General features: G+C 47.7%; 2 protein-coding genes across 4 annotated transcripts in view; one reads left to right on the top strand and one right to left on the bottom strand.

Annotated features, from left to right (window-relative positions):
* The window catches only part of B4GALNT3 (beta-1,4-N-acetyl-galactosaminyltransferase 3), a 99,942-nt gene that overhangs the window by 48,597 nt on the left and 31,743 nt on the right, over window positions 1-19,602 (bottom strand). The window lies entirely within an intron of this gene.
* Window positions 891-2,441, top strand: LOC116534194 (poly(rC)-binding protein 1-like). Its single transcript, XM_032254413.1, has one exon. The coding sequence runs from the start codon at window positions 1,035-1,037 to the stop codon at window positions 2,163-2,165; it is 1,131 nt and encodes a 376-aa protein (XP_032110304.1). The 5' UTR covers window positions 891-1,034; the 3' UTR covers window positions 2,166-2,441.

The raw sequence follows: 19,602 nt of genomic DNA, 5'->3' as shown, positions 1-19,602 counted from the left end.
GGAGTTTCACTTATGTTACCCAGGCTGGAGTGCAATGGCGCGATCTCAGCTCACCGCAACCTCCGCCTCCTGGGTTCAGGCAATTCTCCTGCCTCAGCCTCCTGAGTAGCTGGGATTACAGGCACGCACCACCATGCTCAGCTAATTTTTTGTATTTTTAGTAGAGACGGAGTTTCACCATGTTGATCAGGATGGTCTCGATCTCTTGACCTCGTGATCCACCGGCCTCAGCCTCCCAAAGTGCTGGGATTACAGGCTTGAGCCACCGCGCCCGGCTTTGCTCCTTTACTTTCTAAATAAATTTGCTTTCACTTTACGGATTCACCCTGGATTCTTGTGTGAAATCCAAGAACGCTCTCTTGAGGTCTGGATCTGGACTCCCTTCCGGTAACACTATGATTATGCCACTGCACTCCAACTTGGGCAATACAGCAATACCCTGCCTCAGAAAGAAAGGGAAGGGAAGGGGAAAGGAGGGGAGGGGAAGGGAGGGAAGGGGAGGAAGGGAGGGAGGGGAAGAACTGACATATGCTACAACATGGAGGAAGCTTAAAACATAAGACTAGCCTGATCAACATGGTGAAACCCCGTCTTAAAAAATAAATAAATAAAAATTTAAAAAATTAAAGAAATACTTAAAAATATTGTATGATTCCATTTGTGCAGAATAGGCAAATCCAGGCTGCCTGTGCAGTGGCTCACTCCTGTTAATCCCTGCACTTTGGGAGACCTAGACAGGCGGATCACCTGAGGTCAGGAGTTCGAGACCATGAGACCATCCTGGCCAACATGGTGAAACCCCTCTCTACCAAAAAATATAAAAATTAGCCAGGGCCAAGGCTCCCGCCGGAGTCGCCACCGCCGCGCCCTCGCCTACCCGCCAGCCCGCCCGGGCTCCCCGCCCCGCTGGCTGCTGCGGCCCCGCTCGCCTCGCGCCGGCAGTTTTGGGCCTATACCTCCCCTCCCCGCGCCAGCCGCCAAAGACTTGACCACGTAACGAGCCCAACTCCCCCGAACGCCGCCCGCCGCTCGCCATGGATGCCGGTGTGACTGAAAGCGGACTAAATGTGACTATCACCATTCGGCTTCTTATGCACGGAAAGGAAGTAGGAAGCATCACTGGGAAGAAAGAGGAGTCGGTTAAGAGGATCCGCGAGGAGAGTGGAGCGCGGTTCGACATCTCGGAGGGGAATTGTCCGGAGAGAATCATCACTCTGACCGGCCCCACCAATGCCATCTTTAAGGCTTTCGCTATGATGATCGACAAGCTGGAGGAAGATATCAACAGCTCCATGACCAACAGCACCGCGGCCAGCAGGCCCCCGGTCACCCTGAGGCTGGTGGTGCCGGCCACCCAGTGCGGCTCCCTGATTGGGAAAGGCGGGTGTAAGATCAAAGAGATCCGCGAGAGTACGGGGGCGCAGGTCCAGCTGTCGGGGGACATGCTGCCCAACTCCACCAAGCAGGCCATCACCGTCGCTGGCGTGCCGCAGTCTGTTACCGAGTGTGTCCAGCAGATCTGCCTGGTCATGTTGGAGACGCTCCCCCAGTCTCCGCAAGTGAGAGTCATGACAATTCCGTACCAGCCCGTGCCGGCCAGCTCCCCAGTCACCTGCGGGGGCGGCCCAGGTCGGTGCAGCGACGCTGCGGGCTACCCACACGCCACCCATGACCTGCGGGGACCACCTCTAGATGCCTGCCGGATTCAAGGACAACACACCATTTCTCCGCTCGATCTGGCCAAGCTGAACCAGGTGACAAGACAACAGTCTCACTCTGCCATGCTGCACGGCGGGACCGGATTCGCCGGAATTGACTCCAGCTCTCCAGAGGTGAAAGGCTATCGGGCAAGTTTGGATGCATCTACTCAAACCACCCATGAACTCACCATTCCAAATAACCTAATTGGCTGCATAATCGGGCGCCAAGGTGCCAACATTAATGAGATTCGCCAGATGTCCGGGGCCCAGATCAAAATTGCCAACCCAGTGGAAGGCTCCTCTGGTAGGCAGGTTACTATCACTGGCTCTGCTGCCAGTATTAGTCTGGCCCAGTATCTAATCAATGCCAGGCTTTTCTCTGAGAAGGGCATGGGGTGCAGCTACAACAGTGTAGGTTCCCTCCATAACCCCTTTCTGCTGTTTTCCCATGATCCAACTGTGTAATTTCTGGTCAGTGATTCCAGGTTTTAAATAATTTGTAAGTGTTCCCTTTCCACACAACTTTATCATCCGCTAAGAATTTAAAAATCACATTCTCTGTTCAGCTGTTAATGCTGGGATCCATATTTAGTTTTATAAGCTTTTCCCTGTTTTTAGTTTTGTCTTGGGTTTTTTGGCTCATGAATTTTATTTCTTGCTTGTCGATAAGAAATGTAAGAGTGGAATGTTAATAAATTTCAGTTTAGTTCTGTAATGTCAAGAATTTAAGAATTAAAAAAACAGATTGGTTAAAAAAAAAAAAAATTAGCCGGGTGTGGTGGCACATGCCTGTAGTTCAGCTGCTCGGGAGGCAGAGGTGGGAGGATAGCTTGAGCCTGGAAGGCAGAAGTTTCAGTGAATCGCCACTGTGCTCCAGCAGCCTGGGCAAGAGGAAGACCCTATATCAAAAAAAAAAAAAAAAAAAAAAAAAAAGAACATGCAAATTCATAGAAGCCAAAAGGAGAGTCATGGTTGCCAGTGCTGGAGGTGGGGAGAATCGGGAGTGATTGCTAACAGTATGAGGTTCCTTTCTGGGTGAGGAAAGTGCACTGGAATTAGACAGTGGCAGTGGTTGCACAGCCCTGTGGATACACCAGCACCAGTGAGTCGAACACTGTGATGAAGGAATGCCGTTTCTTAGATGGGTGTTGAGAACCCGAGGTGGCAGACCTACAGCCTCTACTCCTCTTTCTACATCAACATCTGGGGCTTTCCCTTCTTCCTGCTTCCCAAAGCATCTCCACTCCCAGTTTAATTATGACCATTCCCTAAAGGGCTGCCAACAGGTTTCTTTTCAAAGCAGCTCTGTAGGGTTTGCACTGCTCCTCCCTCTCATACCCAACCCCTAGACCGTTTACTTATTAAACCAATTAAATTAAATGACTCACATTTGCACCCTTGGGCATGAAGCGGGTAAACAGCTCACAAAAGAGTCACTTGCACTTGAAAGGGCCGGTTTCCCTCCCAGCCCAGCCAACTCCCCTTACCAGTCCCCCAGCACCCCCTATCCCCAGAGTGTTTCTCACATCACAGTAGGAAGAGGATCAGGGGGAGCTGCTAGCCCTTCCCAAAGTGCTTCCTCACCCCCAAGGAAGGCCACACCAACCCCTCAAAAAGGTGACACAATAGCCTTCTTATTCCACTGCTTACAAGGCCAGCAGGCAGCTAGGTATCTGGAGCCCTCTTGCCTGCCCTTTGCGGCCATATCTTACCCCTACAGCAGTACCAGCACCATTTCTCTGGGTGCTCCATTCCTGTCAACACCTGCTTTGAGCTGGATGCTCTGGAGATACCATGCAGTTAACTAGGTTAGGCAACCTGGACCCATTGCTCATCTTGCCCGAAAAGGAAAGGAAATGATCCCGATTATTACTCCAGGCTCTAAGACCTGTGAGTTTTCAGTTCAATAAATGTGGACTGAACTCACTCAGCCCTGGAAGGGAACAAAGGTATGCCAAACAAGGACTCAAGGAGGACACAGTGGGTCTTGTAGTGGCGAGTGGATAATTTCAGTCAAATGCAGGAAGGGATGAAACTGGGGTAAATGTGGAATAGAGGTGTCCTGGTCTCCTCTCCTTGCTCCCACCGCACACAGCACACTTCTCTGCCCTGCTGAGCAGGGCACTGGGTGGGGACACATATTAACAAGGCTGGCAGGATCGTCCCTAGGCCACACTTAGAATAACCCAGCTCTGCTCTCCAAACACCACCTCAGAGTCATCCCTCCTGACAGTCTGGAATCCAGGAGGAAGTGTGATTTGAGTCAGATCCTGTCCTGGAGTGGAACCACATCCTCTTGCCACCCTCTACACAGGCATTTCCGCCTTTGTGTATTTATAAGACTGTCTTAAACTAGGCACCAGCAAATAGGAGAAGAGACCTGATTTAGGTCAACGAAATCAGCACTTGGGAGAGTAAAGACACCCTGAGAGCAAGTTGCTATTTTTTCTCCTATTCCATATCCGGGTTTCAGTATCATTTAAATTCCCCAGAAAGCCTCCCTCTCTCCCCATTCAGTGTCACTTCCCAAGTTTCTCCTGCCCTGGAAATCTCCCTTTCTCCTGTCCTCTCCAAGCGGATGAGTTTTGTTTTTTGTTTTTTTTTTTGAGACTGAGTCTCGCTCTGTCACTCAGGCTGGAGTGAGTGTAGTGGCGCAATCTCGGCTCACTGCAACCTCTGCCTCCTGGGTTCAAGAGATTCTTCTGCCTCAGCCTCCTGTGGAGTAGCTGGGACTACAGGTGCTTGCCATCACGCCTGGCTAATTTTTGTATTTTTAGTAGAGCCGGGGTTTTACCATATTGGCCAGGCTAGTCGCAAACTCCTGACCTCCTGATCTGCCCACCTCAGCCTCCCAAAGCGCTGGAATTACAGGTGTGAGCCACCACACCTGGCCCCGAGGCGGCTTTCTAATGTTCATTTGTGATTAAGCAGTTGCATTTTGCAAGGCACTTCTCAGCTGTTAACAAGCCCATCCATCCCCTCCTAGGAGGCATCTGAGTTCCCAAAGCAGGTTAGGGGCAGGGCAAAGGTACAGCAGAAGGTGAGTAGGTGCAGGTATGAAGCTATCCTCTGCCCCTATCTGCCTCAGACACGCTGTCCATCATCTTTGAAGTGTTGGATGACAGGCAGTGATGGGGAAAGCAGTGTTGTCTGAGTGTGTCTATTATAGATACCTGCTAGGTAAGAAAAACCAGTAGAGTACGTCTCCACCTCTCATAAGTGGGGCACCTTCCCAGCAAGGCATTTAAAGGTGTGTACTTCTGCCCAGGCATGGGTCACATGCTGTCCTGCCAACCTCACAAGGCTGCCCTGGCTCCCTGCCTCCTTACTGAAAAAGATTGCGTATCGAAGGCCTGCTGGGTCCCTTTGTGGCATGAGACAAAGAGGGTTGTCTAGTTCCCCCTTACTTTGGCTGAAGTCCTAAGTCTGGGAGGGTCAGTCCTCAAAGCAGTATGTTTGTAATCTCTGCTTGGGCAAGAACAGCCTGGAGCTTTGCTGGAAGGGCCTGTGCAAATGAGAAGTCAGAGGGAAAAGGCCATGGCTGAAGTGTGGGAGTTTGGGATAGTGGCAAATATTTAAGTGAGGGGAATAAGGCCAGTCAGAGGCTGTGCCCAATTCCGGGGGACATCTGCAGAGGAGCAAACCTCTGGTGTAATTTAAACATAACAAAGTTGTTTTATCGCTTAAGACCAGGAGTTTGAGGCCAGCCTGGGCAACACAGTAAGACCCTGTTTCTATAACAAATTTTTAAAAATTAGCCAGGTATGGTAGTGCAGACCTGTAGTCCCAGCTACTCGAAAGGCTGAAGTGGGAAGATCGCTTGAGCCTGGGAGTTCAAAGTTGCAGTGAGCATAATTGCATCACTGCATTCCAGCCTGTGTGATGGAGCAAGACTCTGTCTAACAAAACAAAAGAAAGTTTTTTCAAATTAGGTACTGGCCCTTCTGAGGTAATAGAGACACTGTGAGGATCTGGAAGCTTTCTCTTCATTAACTATTATGAATTGGATGTACCCCTAGGGACAGCTCTGGGCTGGCGGGGCCGGGGAAAAGGCAGTAAGAGAAGACACTCGCCTCCACTGGCTGTGGGACCTTGGGCCAAGTCACTTTTAATATCTCTTCCGGTTATAATGAATGATGATCAGAAATTTCTTTCAAGGTTAATATCAGCGCTCTACTCAAGCACTCCTGACAGGTGTCCGCCAAGCTACTACTGGATTTCCAGGGACAGGAATGTTCCGCATGCCACAGCCGTCGGCCCCACGGCTGGATGGTCCATATTGCTGCCAAGTGCTTTTCTTCTGTAGGACCTCCTAGAATAAGCCATACCCTTTTATGAGAAAATACTTCAACCACAGATGCAAACTCTTGTATACAGACACAGAGCCACTCGGTGTAGGGTGTGGGGTGAGGGATGTGGGGTGAGGGCGTGGGGTAAAGGGTCGCCACAACAGCAGTGCCCCAGGCCACATGTTTCCTTTCCTCCGAGCTCTGTCAGTTCATTTACATCCATGTTCTCTGCTTTCACAGTGTCCAAATTCTAAGACAGCGGAAGCATCTGTCTAATCCACCAGACAGCACCCAGGTCCAGTGACACTTCCAGACAGGGCTCTGTGCCAAGGGCAGTGTAAAATGATGGGGTAGAGCCACTCAACAGAACACTGTGGTGAGTTAAACGGGTGTGGAAGGCCTCACACACTAACCCAGAAAGGTGTTCAAAACATATAGTTACGTGAAAAAAGGTTGCTATATATACTGCAAAAGTGACGCTATCCAAAAAAAACTTAACACTGTCATGGCCAATAGGAACTTAGGGAGACACGATAACTTTAGAGATCCTGGCACAGAAAAAGTCTCTCTAAAAGGAATTCAGGATACAATATGAACTTGAGCTACGTCCGATATTGATTCATTAATCACAACAAATGTACCGGGGCTAACGCATGATGCTAATAATATAGGAAACCGGGTGTGAGCTAAGTGAGAGCTCTCCAGACTACCTTCACAATGTTGGGCAAATGTAAAACTATTCTGAAACTAACACTTCTTTTTAAAATGCACTTATGTCTGTAAGTATAGGGGCTTCTATGTGTATGTGTATAGGTATCACAGAGGCATAGAAAACATTTAGAAGGCATATTAAATTTTTTATGGTATTCTGGGAAAGCACCTTTTAATATTATGTGCCTTTGAATTTTAAATAATAGAAATAAAAACATTTTTAAATAGAAAAAAGAGGCCGGGCATGGTGGCTCACATCTGTAATCCAAGCACTTTGGAGGCCAAGGCGGGTGGATCACCTGAGGTCGGGAGTTCAAGGCCAGCCTGACAAACATGGTGAGACCCCGTCTTTATGTAAAAAAATAATAATAATAATTTTTTTAAAAAGTAGAAAAAAGAGACGAAAATGAAAATACATGACACCAGAGGAAAGGGTAAAAGAAAAAAAGAAAAAGAAAAAAGAAAATGAAAATATAGGAAGATGACAATTTTTAAATTCTGCCATATTTTATTGTTCCTGTAATTGAAAGAGCAGTGGGGTAGGAGTCAGGAGATCAAGGTTTTGGTGTTTGTTCTTTCACTCCTTTGTGATCCCAGTGACCTCTTGATCCTTGGTTTTCTTAGTTATAAAATGATGACATTTAGGGACCATTGTAAGTGTTACACTCTATGATTTGATAATAAACACACACGAATGAAAGAACTATTTTCTTGTTGCTAGGAGATCCATCATGGATGCCTGAAATAATAAAGCCCTCCTAATGAATTTAAAATATTTCAGTGCCTAAAGAAAAAAAAAATCTGAACTGCATAGAATGTTTCAGGGATATATCTATAGGGATACTGTACCTGTGCTGTTTTAGAGGTTAAAAAATGAGAGTGACAAATTGGGTTAAATCTGATTTATAAGAAGAGTATTAACTGATGCTTAACTGGCTCAGATCTTTTTTTTTTTTTTTTTTTTTGAGACAGAGTTTCACTCATGTTACCCAGGCTGGAGTGCAATGGCGCGATCTCGGCTCACCGCAACCTCCGCCTCCTGGGTTCAGGCAATTCTCCTGCCTCAGCCTCCTGAGTAGCTGGGATTACAGGCACGCACCACCATGCCCAGCTCATTTTTTGTAGTTTTAGTAGAGACGGGTTTTCACCATGTTGACCAGGATGGTCTCGATCTCTTGACCTTGTGATCCACCCGCCTCGGCCTCCCAAAGTGCTGGGATTACAGGCTTGAGCCACCGCGCCCGGCCTAACTGGCTCAGATCTATGCAAATGAAAGAAGACAAAAAAAGATGGATGGAGCTGCAAATGGCAACTCTCCCACTTGTGGCTGATCTAAGGCTCTTCATGGGAGAGAGTTTAAAATCCTTGGCAGTCTCCACAGAGCTTTGTCTCCAGCTCCTCAGCCTCCTCCCCCAACTCATATCAACCCCAGATGCAGGATAATTTGAGAGGCAGACCTATTCAGACCCCTATCTCTCTGCAGATAGCAATCCTGGGCCCCAGTAACACGAAACAAGGGTCTTCAGGACACTCTTCCCCATGACAATGAAGTGTGGCAGGGAGACAATGCCTCGTGCAGTGGGAACATTCTAAAAACAGACAGGAAAGCATGAGAAAGGCCAGAAATTGCAAAAGCCAAACCCAAGGATAGGGCAAATTTTCCTGCAGGCAAATCTCAGCAAGCGCCATTGTTGACTTCTGGTTTTTCCAAAGCAATTCTCCAATCCAAGAAGGATCAGGGTTCAGATGGCTGTGTAGACAGCCCTTCCTTTCCCCACTGGGCTTAGGGAGTCCGGGGTTGGAGGCAGCAGTGGGAACAGAGGAAAGGGGGCTCTTGTAAGAGACACTGATGCTACTGTCAGTTCTCTGGGTGAGGCCGGCCTGGTGGTCACTGTCCCTCTGTTCTTTCACCAAGCGTTAGTTAATTCTAGGAGGAGAGTGAAGCCCCAAGTTGTCTCAAAACAGAGCTACCAAATAACTAATTAATTCACTCATTACATAGTATAGAACATCTGTTAAAACCTGCAGTGAGGCTGGGTGTGGTGGCTCCGCCCGGCCAAGAGCTGGGGTTGGGGGGATTGGCAGGTAGAGAGGAGGCTCAATTGTTTCTTTCTTTCCTTCTTTGCTTTTTTTTTTTTTTTTTTTTGAGACAGAGTTTCACTCTTGTTACCCAGGCTGGAGGGCAATGGCGCAATCTCGGCTCACCGCAGCCTCCGCCTCCTGGGTTCAGGCAATTCTCCTGCCTCAGCCTCCTGAGTAGCTGGGATTACAGGCACGTGCCACCATGCCCAGCTGATTTTTTGTATGTTTAGTAGAGACGGCGGTTTCACCATGTTGACCAGGATGGTCTCGATCTCTTGACCTTGTGATCCACCTGCCTCGGCCTCCCAAAGTGCTGGGATTACAGGCGTGAGCCACCGCGCCCAGCCCTTCTTTCTTTTTTTTGAGATGGAGTCTGGCTAAGTCACCCAGGCTGGAGTGCAGTGGTGCGATCTCAGCTCACAACCTCTGCCTCCCGGGTTCAAGCAGTTCTCCTGCCTCAGCCTCCAGCGTAGCTGGGACTATAGGTGCAGCCACCAGGCCTGGCTAATTTTTTTTTTGGATTTTTAGTATAGATGGGGTTTTGCCGTGTTAGCCAGGATGGTCTTTATCTCCTGACCTCGCGATCCACCCACCTCAGCCTCCCAGAGTGCTGGGGTTACAGGTGTAAGCCAGCGCGCCTGGCCGGGAAGCTGGATATGAGACACATTTCATGATTGTATAGAGGTGAGAGGACCAGTGGTTTTTACATTTTACTTAAATTCCAGTATATAGTGTTGGATTTCATTTTTTCTTTTGAAATAACTGTGGGCTTCTGTTTGCTTTTTTTTTTTTTATGGACAGGGTCTCATTGTTACCCAGGCTGGAGTGCAGTGCCGCAATCTCGGTTCACTGCAGCCTAGACTTCCCAGGCTGAAGTGACCCTCCGGCCTCAGCCTTCACTTTTCTTTCTTTCTTCTTAAGCAATGAGCATGTGTTATTTACACTTTTAAGAAGAGGCAATGGGTGGTCAACAGTGTCAAATGCTGCCAGGTGAGTAGGAGGAGGCTGTTCAGAGATCAGTGGATTGGGGAACTGAGGTCCACCCAGGTTCACAGACCTTAAATGACTTGCTCTGGTCATCAAGGGCTGGTTTGTATGGTAAACAGTAAGAAAGGAAGAGCAGGGCTTGGCTGTTAGGAGTGCAGGTGGGGGTGGAGGAGCAAAGCTGACTTTGGCATCTTTCATCCCACAAGCAACAAGTTCCTTAAAGACGTTAATTCACTGCTCCACACAGCAAGGAGGCGTGAGCAGTGAGCCTGAGGTTCATTTTACAGGTCAGAAATCTGAGACACAGACAGGAAAAATGCTTTGTGCAAGAGCCTGTGGAGGATTTGACAACTGATCTGCAGAGAAGTCACAGCTCCCAGGGAACTTGTGCTTTGAGAAGGGAGGTGGCTGTCAACGGAGTGAACAAGAGGCTGTGTGAGTGGCAGCCACGACCTAGTGGGTGGAGCACAGAGTCAAGATCACGAGGCGTGGTCACTGAGCGGACAGGTGTGTCGGTGAGAGAATAGGTATGTAAGGCTGAGGCTGTGAACCAGCGAGGCTGTGGTCATGTGAGTCACTGCACACACGCCCACATCCCCAGGATCTCCTTGCAGGGAAACACGGTAGAAAACATCAGCCAGTGGCTGCAAACCCAACACCTCCTACTATCGCATCTTGTCTAGCTACTAGGTCCTACTCAACAACTTGTTTAGAGGGCACAGTGGCTCACACCTGTAATCCCAGTACTCTGGGAGGCCAAGGCAGGAGAATGGCTTGAGCCTTCCAGTTCAAGACCAGCCTAGACAACACAGCAAGAACCTATCTCTACAAAAAATAAACATAAAAAAATTAGCGAGGGTAGTGAGTGGCTCACGCCTGTAGTCCTGGCTACTCTGGAGGCTGAGGTGGGAGGATCACTTGAGCCCAGGAATTAAGAGATTACACTGAGCTATGCTCACACTACTGCACTCCAGCTTGGGTGACAGTGAGACACCCCTCTCAAAAAGACAAAATAAAAGAACTTGTTTAAACAAAAAGGAAAAAGTGTTCACATATGTCACTCCTCCTGAAATAACAGCAAGGGTTACTACCCTCTGCAAATCTGTGCTAAGAACACCACTCACTGCCTTCCAGATTTTAACTTCCCTTGCTTTATGTCTTTCTCTAACATTTCATCTTTCACTCCTGCTTGTTTTTCCTTTCTCTTTCCAATCCCTCTGCATCTGTCTCTTAACATCTCTCTCAGCCCTGTGTCCCCTACACCTCTTCCCTGTCCTCATCATTTGGAACTAATGCAACACTGGGAGCAGACCCCTAAGGCTGTGATATAATGTTTTACCTCCCAGGGAGGCCCCTGAGTGTATAATTAGGAGGTAATGAGCGCAGCTGCCAGGCAGAAGAGGTGCTTAACTACACAGTTGCTGCAAGTCAGAGCACCTGACGCCGAGGGCTGGAGGATGCTGGGGCACAGGAAGCTCCGTCAACAGGTGGTCCGCACAAGGTCAGCCAACTGGGTCCATGCTCTGGGGGGATGCAATGGAGAAAACCCTCATAAACAAGTTAATCTGCCTAGCTCGGATCTCCAGCTCCTGGGAAGGCAACCCAATCCTCATTCTGTGTGTCTGGTTTATCCTGAAGTCCAGCAAGAGGCTCAGGCTTGTTCTCCCCTGTCCTGTGCTCCCAGCCTGAGGGGAGGCCTAGAACCCACCTAGGAGATGGGACGAGGTCTGTGATAGAGGTAGCAGCAAAGGGCGAGGGGAAAGCCCTGCTCCAGCTGGCCTAGGCCCACTCCTGGATTCATATGACTCCATCAAGTCACCCAGGTGGACTGAGTGCATCAAGTCACCCAGGTGGACTGAGTGCCTGCCGTTAAGTAGAGCATCAGCTGCAGCGGTCCGGTTCTGTGTGAAGCAGAGGCAGAGGTGACCGACAAGAGAACAGCATGGTTCCCAGATTCAGCTCTTAATCAGGGTCATCGCAGGGCACTTGGTAGAAACAGCGATTCCTGGACTCCACCCAGACCTACTGAATTAGAGTTTCGGGGCTTTTGCTTGTTTGTTTTTTGAGACAGAGTTTTGATCTTGTTGCCCAAACTGGAGTGCAATGACACGATCTCAGCTCACTGCAACCTCCACCTCTCAGGTTCAAGTGATTCTCCTGCCTCAGCCTCCCAAGTAGCTGGAATTACAGGCACGCACCACCACGCCCAGCTAATTTTTTGTATTTTTTGTAGAAACAGGGTTTCACCATGTTAGCCAGGCTGGTCTTAAACTCCTGATCTCAGGTGATCTACCCACCTCCGCCTCCCAAAGTGCTGGGACTACAGGCATGAGCCACCACACCCAGCCTAGAATTTCTAATTCTAAATGTAGAGGCATCTATATTTAACAACCTCCCTAGGTGAGTATACAACTGGGTGCGATCAACTTTTGGGACCCAGTGGGTCATGTCACTGTGCAATCCCCAGCCTCCCGTTCTCTGACCCCTATTTCTTTTTTTCTTGTTCTTTTTTTGAGACAGGGTCTCACTCTATTGTGCAGGCCGGAGGGCAGTGGCATGAACGTAGTTCACTGCAGCCTCAAACTCCTGACCAAAGTGATCATCCCGCCTCAGCCTCCCAAGTAGCTGGGACAACAGGTGTGTGCTACCACATCTGGCTAATCTGATCCCTATTTCTCCAAGCCTTTGTATAAAGACAAGGTACAAAGGATGCTGTTTTCCTGTTTAGAGCATAGAAAATAATAACAGTAGCCTTATCTCAGTTACACAACTTACTTTTCTAAGTAAGTATTACTTACTAGTAGTAGTAGTATTCCTCTTTTATGGAGGAAGGACCTTCTTTTATGGAGGAGGAAAACAGGCTGAAAGAGATTGATTAAGTAATTTGTCATTAAATACTCAGCCAAGTAAGAAGTGGAGCCAGGATTCAAAGTTAGATTTATCCAGGGGTGAGTTCAAAATGCTTAACCAGCACCATAATACAGGCATGGTCCATTGAGAATGGATGCCTGCCCTGGCCTTGGAGCAGGGTCCTCGAGACCCACTACAGCCAGGCATGGCCCCATTCATTGCTGGATAGTGTGAAGGCTGGGGGAGTCCCAGGCTGGGGCACCCAGGAGATTCAGGGAAGTAGCTATTTACCTCCCAATACAGAAATATTTCAGTATTTCAGTGTAAGTGGGATGACTGAAAGGTGTGTACCAGCTGAATGTCCATAATATAAAGCCAAGGTTCTGTCCACTACAGTCATTCTGCTCAGCTCAGTTATCCTGGCTCCCATCACCTGCCACTGGAGCACACCTGTTGTCCCAGCTACTTGGAAGGCTGAGGCAGGAAGATCACTTGAGACCAGGAGTTTGAGGCTTCTGTGAACTATGTTCATGCCACTGCACTCCAGCCTGCACAACAGAGTGAGACCCTGTCTCAAAAAAAGAACAAAGCTCAGTTATCCCGGCTCCCACAACCTTAGATTTGATCCTCTCATGAATCTCCTCTTGAAACCTGCTTTCAGAACCTTTGTTCAGGTTGATAAGTGAGAGATAACATTTTAAAGAGTTGCTTCTGGCTGGGCATGTGGCTCATGCCTGTAATCTCAGCACTTTAGGAGGCCAAATTGGGAGGATCACTTGAGCCCAGAAGTTTGAGGCTGCAGTGAGCTATGATTGCTCCACTGCACTCCAGCCTGGGTGACAGAGCAAGACCCCAACTCTTAAAAAGCAATTACAAATTAAAAAAAAAGAAATAAAAGTTGCTTTTCCTAAAAGTTTGTGCATCTGCTGGAGATGAAAGCCTTAAGTTAGAAGCTGCAAATTCCTAACTTTAGAGGATGCTGTTCTACCAAACAAGAGAGCAACAGGAGAATGGCCAGCAGGCCTCGGCAGGAACAGCCCAGGGATGCAGGGTTTGGAAATGCCGGTGCTAAAAACAAAAATAAAATGACTACCTCCTGACTTTAGCTCATTGTACTTTAGATAAATGTGAGGCAACATTTAAAACTTGGGAAATTTCATGTAGAACTCCCAACGTCTTGTTTCTCTTGAAAAGTAGGACAAATGAGGCAAAACAGGGCCTATAACCAAATGGAAAGAAAGGGCTGGAGCCAATAAAGTGACCACACCTTCATTCATTCACTTAGCAAATTTTTTTTTTTTTTTTTTTTTGAGTGCCTACCACGGGCTAGCACTGTTCTAGATAGTGAGAACGCAGGCTCTCCCCTTGTACCACAGTCCTCATACCTCACACAGAGTATGTGTTTGCTCTAATATCTGCTCCATTCAAAGCTACCTGCATGAATCTTAAGTTTTTGACTGCCCTAAATTAAATGCACAAAGGTAACAGTGACCACAGCAAGGTAGACAATTTCCATGATTCCACCCCCTCACCAGCTCAAACTTCCTGAAGGGACAGCATCAATCCTTAAACGCCCATCTGTCCTCTCCCAAAACTCTCATCTCAAATTATACATTGTGAAGGGCTCTGGGCTCTGCTCTAGAATACCCCACTAGATTTTGTGTCCTCTCTTTATGCCAAAGCTCCACTGTCCTGTCCCCAGATCCACCAACTTGCCATTCATCATTGGATTTCCCAATTTTACTGTTTAGCTGACACCATCATGGAGATTCTTTCCAGGGTCGGGCAATGGAAATTGTGAGGCCACAGCCTGCTGGCTTTGGATGCTCCCAGCCCTCTACCATGCACTAGAATGGTGCTCTCTGACCCATGGTAAAAACCCCTGGCTGCCCAGCATGCTGGGAGGAGCCTCTTAAACACAGACATGGGAACATCCAAAAAGACAAAGTTATAAATGCTGCTTTACCTAAGTAAATTCCTCCATCTTCATTTTCCAGGTCTTCCACCAGCTCGTGTAACCCCACATATCGCCTTACCTCAGCTTGTCAGTCCAATCTGGAACTTTTCTTCCCTCTGTGGTGCCTGTCCCTCCTGCCCCAAGACCATCATCTTACACGTGCAGGGACCCTGGCCTCCTGAAGCTAATAGAAAAAACTAGCAATGTGGGTGTGGACAAACATAGGAATCAAAACAAAATAAAATCAGGAAGTCAACTAGAGATGGGGCCACAGACAGAGTTATTCAAATTAACCATGATCCAGAGGGCATAATTCTAGTGCATGGTAGTGGGTCTGGAGCATCCAAAGCCAGCACACAGTGGCCCCTCAGTCAGCTGCAGCCCAAAGTGTCTGGGCTCTGGGTGACAACCGGACTTGGGTGGACACGGTGGAAAGGTAACTGGGGAGGGATAGCATCTCATTCAAAATCACCTCTCAGCGGTAGGGAGAGCCAATGACAAGGCTGGCTTCAGAAACAGCATTGAATGGAAAGAGAGAAAAACAATCTCTCTTCAGGGGCAACCGTGGGGCACTGCCAAGGTACTAGTAAGCCCAGGAGACAGCACGAAGAACTTGGCAACCGACAGGGCAGCGGAGAGGTGTGTGTGTGTATAAAACTAGAAGAGTAGAGGAAGGTTTGTTTATTGTTTAGTCCTTGAATGGGAAATCTGGGGTGGGTTTGGAAGTTGTGGGCTGGGAGACATTAGAATAGACTAACAAATCCAGTGTGTATCATACCCAGGAGGGGACTTTAGGACCACAGTGACTCTAAACAGGCTAGGAAGTGCTTAAGGTAAAGAAACAAAACACTCTCTAGAATGGCTGTGCTACTGAACAAGAAAGCAACAGATGAATGACCAGAAGGCCTCAGCAAGAACAGCCCAGGGATGCAGGGCTTGGGAACGCTGGTGCTGAAAACAAGACAAAATAACCACCTCCTGACTGAGACACAAAGAGGGGGAGGTCAAGCATGGCTGAGGAAAGGTGACCACCTGGCCCAGTGCTCAGCAAGAATGAACAAAGCTGGTTCTCCAGAAAGTTAAACAGTTACCATAGGACCCAGCACTCCTAAGTCTATACCCAAAGGAAAGAAAAACAGATATTCAAACAAATATTTGTACATCAGTATTTATAGCAGCATTATTCACAACTGCCAAAGGTGGAAGCAACCCAAATGTGCATTGACATGAATAGATGTGGTATATCCATACAATGGAATATGATTCAGCCTTAAAAATAAATGAAGGCCAGGAGCAGTGGCCCATGCCTGTAATCCCAGTACTCTCGGCAGCCAAAGTGGGAGGATCTCTCGAGACTAGGAGTTTGAGACCAGCCTGAGCATCACAACAAGAAAGCGTCTCTACAAAAAAGTTAAAGTGAGAGAGGCTGAGTTAGGAAGATCCCTTGAGCCTAGGAATTGGAGGCTGCAGTAAGCCATGATCTGTACTGCACTCCAGCCTGGGCGACAGAGCAAGACCCTGTCTCTAAATAAATAAATGAATGAATGAAGTACTAACATGCTACAAGTGGATGAATTTTGAAAACATCATGCTGAGCAAAAGAAGCCAGACATAAGAGTGGGTAAATCCACAGACACAGAAAGCAGGTTAGAGGTTGCCAGGGTCTGAGGAAAGGAAAAGGAGTGACTGATAATGGGCATGGGCAGAGTCTCTTTGGGGGTGATGGAAATATTTTGAAATTAGACAGAGGTGTTGGTGGCACAACACTGTATATATACTAAATGCTACTGAATTGTACACTTTATTATTATTATTGAGACAGAGTCTTGCTCTGTCGCCCAGGCTGGAGTGCAGTGATACAATATTGGCTCACTGCAACCTCCACCACCCAGGTTCAAGCTAGTCTCCTGCCTCAGCCTCCTGAGCAGCTGGGATCACAGGCATGCACCATCATGCCCGGCCAATTTTTGTATTTTTAGTCGATACAGAGTTTTGCCATGTTGGCCAGGCTGGTCTTGAACTCCTGACCTCAAGCCATCTGCCCACCTCAGCCTCCCAAGAGCTGGGATTACATGCATGAGCCACCACTGAATTGTAGCCTTTAAAAGGTAAATGTAACATGAATTCCAGCTCAATTTTTTTTTTTAAGAGTAAATGAAGACATCCAGGGAGTCTAGGGAATAAGGCTGCTGGATATCAGAATAGAAAAGTGAGAGCTAGAGATGGATAACGGATTATATTGCTACCATTTGTTTGCTAATTCCACAGCTCTCAATCTTTTTTCTGCCATGATCCTGGACAGGGGACATGGCATGACACACATATGGGCATATTTAGGGTTCTCTTCAACTCTCAAAGAGCTAAACAAATTCCAACCTTTTACGTACCCCTCAAGAAAGTGTATTGGAATACAAGGTAGGAGAATGATGTGAATCTGCTTTTATATTTATAGATGTGCTTATATAAACACAAAATATATACTATTGTCAATAAAGTTTAGTAAATGTAAACTTTTCAAATGTGTATCATTCACGAACACTGATCTTCTTGTGATTCTTGGTAGCTGAGCACTTGCTGCACTCCTCGCACTAACTGCAACACAGCAGAGCTGCAGACCCTGGCTTCCATTATTTCATGGGGATACTTTTCTAAGTAAAGATAAGAAAGCTACCCAAGGGCAAGACTTACTCCTGAGCCCAGCACAGTCAGTGTTACCATTAACCCATCCAGTGTCTTTGTGCCTTCCTGCAGGCATGCTAGATTCTGGTCTACACTTACCCTCTGAGAAGGAAGCATCTTTGCAGTGAACAAAGATGTACAGCATAGCTGTACACAGCAGCCCCAAGCACAGGCCTAGAAATACAGCAGGTACTTCCAAGTGCTGAAAGTAGGGGGCAACCTTAGAGGTAATCTTATCTCACCTATTGCATGCCTAAGGTCTAGATGACCCTTTTGTTTCTTATGGTACGTTTGGTGGAGGGTACATTAATCAGCAGAATTAAGGTTTACAAAGAAAGTTAGAGGGACTAAGGGGAAAAGAAGGTCCCAAGAATTCAGGAGGAAATGAGAAACCTCAAAGAGGGCAACAGGAAAGCCCTCCCTAGGAAACTGAATCCCTAAAGCAAATCATTTCAGAGGACCAGTACGTGAGGTGACTAGGAGCATGGGTTCTGAAGTCAGATAGACCTGGTTTCAAATCCTGGCTGTTACAGTGTGACTGTAACTTGAGTTATTTAACCTTTCCAACCTTCCGTTTATTTAATCAGTAAAAGAAAACGAATCTCTGAAGATTAATATGAGGTACTGCATACAAAATGCATCCACTGTGCCAGGAACATAGGCAGTGCTCCACACGTACTTATTATTTAATAGCAATATGCTGACACTGTGCTCACGCTATGCAGAGCCAGAAAAAAAATTCCAGGCCTCCTTTTTATACCCCAGGTTTCTTCACTTATAGTCAAAGGGGTAGGGGCTTTTCACAACATTTTCAACATAACGAGTGAAACCTGAGACTGAATCCGACAATGCTCTCATTAATGATTCTGTTATCAAAGAATACATAAGAATAAAGACTTCCAGCAGGGCACAATGGCTCATGCCTGTAATCCCAGCACTTTGGGAGGCCGAGGCGGATGGATCACGAGGTCAAGAGATCGAGACCATCCTGGTCAACACGGTGAAACCCCGTCTCTACTGAAAATACAAAAAATTAGCTGGGCATGGTGGCGCGTGCCTGTAATCCCAGCTACTCAGGAAGCTGAGGCAGGAGAATTGCCTGAACCCAGGAGGCGGAGGTTGCGGTGAGCCGAGATCGGGCCATTGCACTCCAGCCTGGGTAACAAGAGCGAAACTCTGTCTCAAAGAATAAAGACTCCTCCTCACATATTAGGCCCCAGTCAGCCTTTCCAGTTTACTCTCTGATCACTGCCTCAGGAGCCTGGTTCTCCTGGAACATTCCTGTTCCAATGTCCCAGTTTCCAGTACCACATGGGTCTCTGAGATGGGGAAAACAACATGCTCAGAAAATTCTCCCAAGCCATACAAGTTATACCTGGGTGCTGGCCTCAACATCTTAAGCCATGGTCCCACCCAATCCTGCATGACTGCTATGGAATGGTAGAAAATGGAGGAAGAGGGAGACTCCAGGGCTCATCCTCCTGAACGCTTGTCTTCTGAGTTCAGTGTGAGGACTGGTTAAGCAGAATTTAGTTTAATGTAAGGGACTGGCTGTTTGGGACACCAGGTGCAAGGTAAATGCTGACTGAAGGGTCCTTTACATTTAAGAACAGACAATGAGGCCTTTTCCTTTGTTTCTTTCTTTTTTTTTCCAAGGTATTATACAAGGTTTCATTCTGTCTATTGCCCAGGCTGGAGTACAGTGAGTGGCATGATCATGGCTCACTGCAGCAATCCTCCCACCTCAGCCTCCCAAGTAGATGAGATAACAGGCACATGCCACCACATCCAGCTAATTTTTGTATTTTTTGTAGAGATGGGGTTTCATCATGTTGCCCACGCTAGTCTCGAACTCTGGGGCTCAAAGGATCCTCCCACCTCAACCTCCCAAAGTGCTGGGATTAAAGGCATGAGCCACTGTGGCTGGCCAACAAGGCTTTTTTCTCTTTTTTTTCCTTTTTTTTTTTTTTGAGACGGAGTTTCGCTCTTGTTACCCAGGCTGGAGTGCAATGGCCCGATCTCGGCTCACCGCAACCTCCGCCTCCTGGGTTCAGGTGATTCTCCTGCCTCAGCCTCCTGAGTCGCTGGGATTACAGGCATGTGCCACCATGCCCAGCTAATTTTTTGTATTTTTAGTAGAGATGGGGTTTCACCATGTTGACCAGGATGGTCTCCATCTCTTGACCTCATGATCCACCCGCCTCGGCCTCCCAAAGTGCTGGGATTACAGGCGTGAGCCACCGCACCCGCCCTTTTTTTTTTTTTTTTTTTAACACAGAGTCTTACTCTGTCCCTAAGCTGGGGGCGCGATCTCGGCTCCCTGCAACCTTCACCTCCTGGGTTCAAG

The sequence above is a fragment of the Sapajus apella genome, unplaced genomic scaffold, assembly GCF_009761245.1.
Source record: "Sapajus apella isolate SASKATOON/1434 unplaced genomic scaffold, GSC_monkey_1.0 scaffold86, whole genome shotgun sequence".
Lineage (NCBI taxonomy): Eukaryota > Metazoa > Chordata > Mammalia > Primates > Cebidae > Sapajus > Sapajus apella.
The sequence above is the reverse complement of the archived record's forward strand: the minus strand, read 5'-3'. Positions and strand labels throughout refer to the sequence as shown.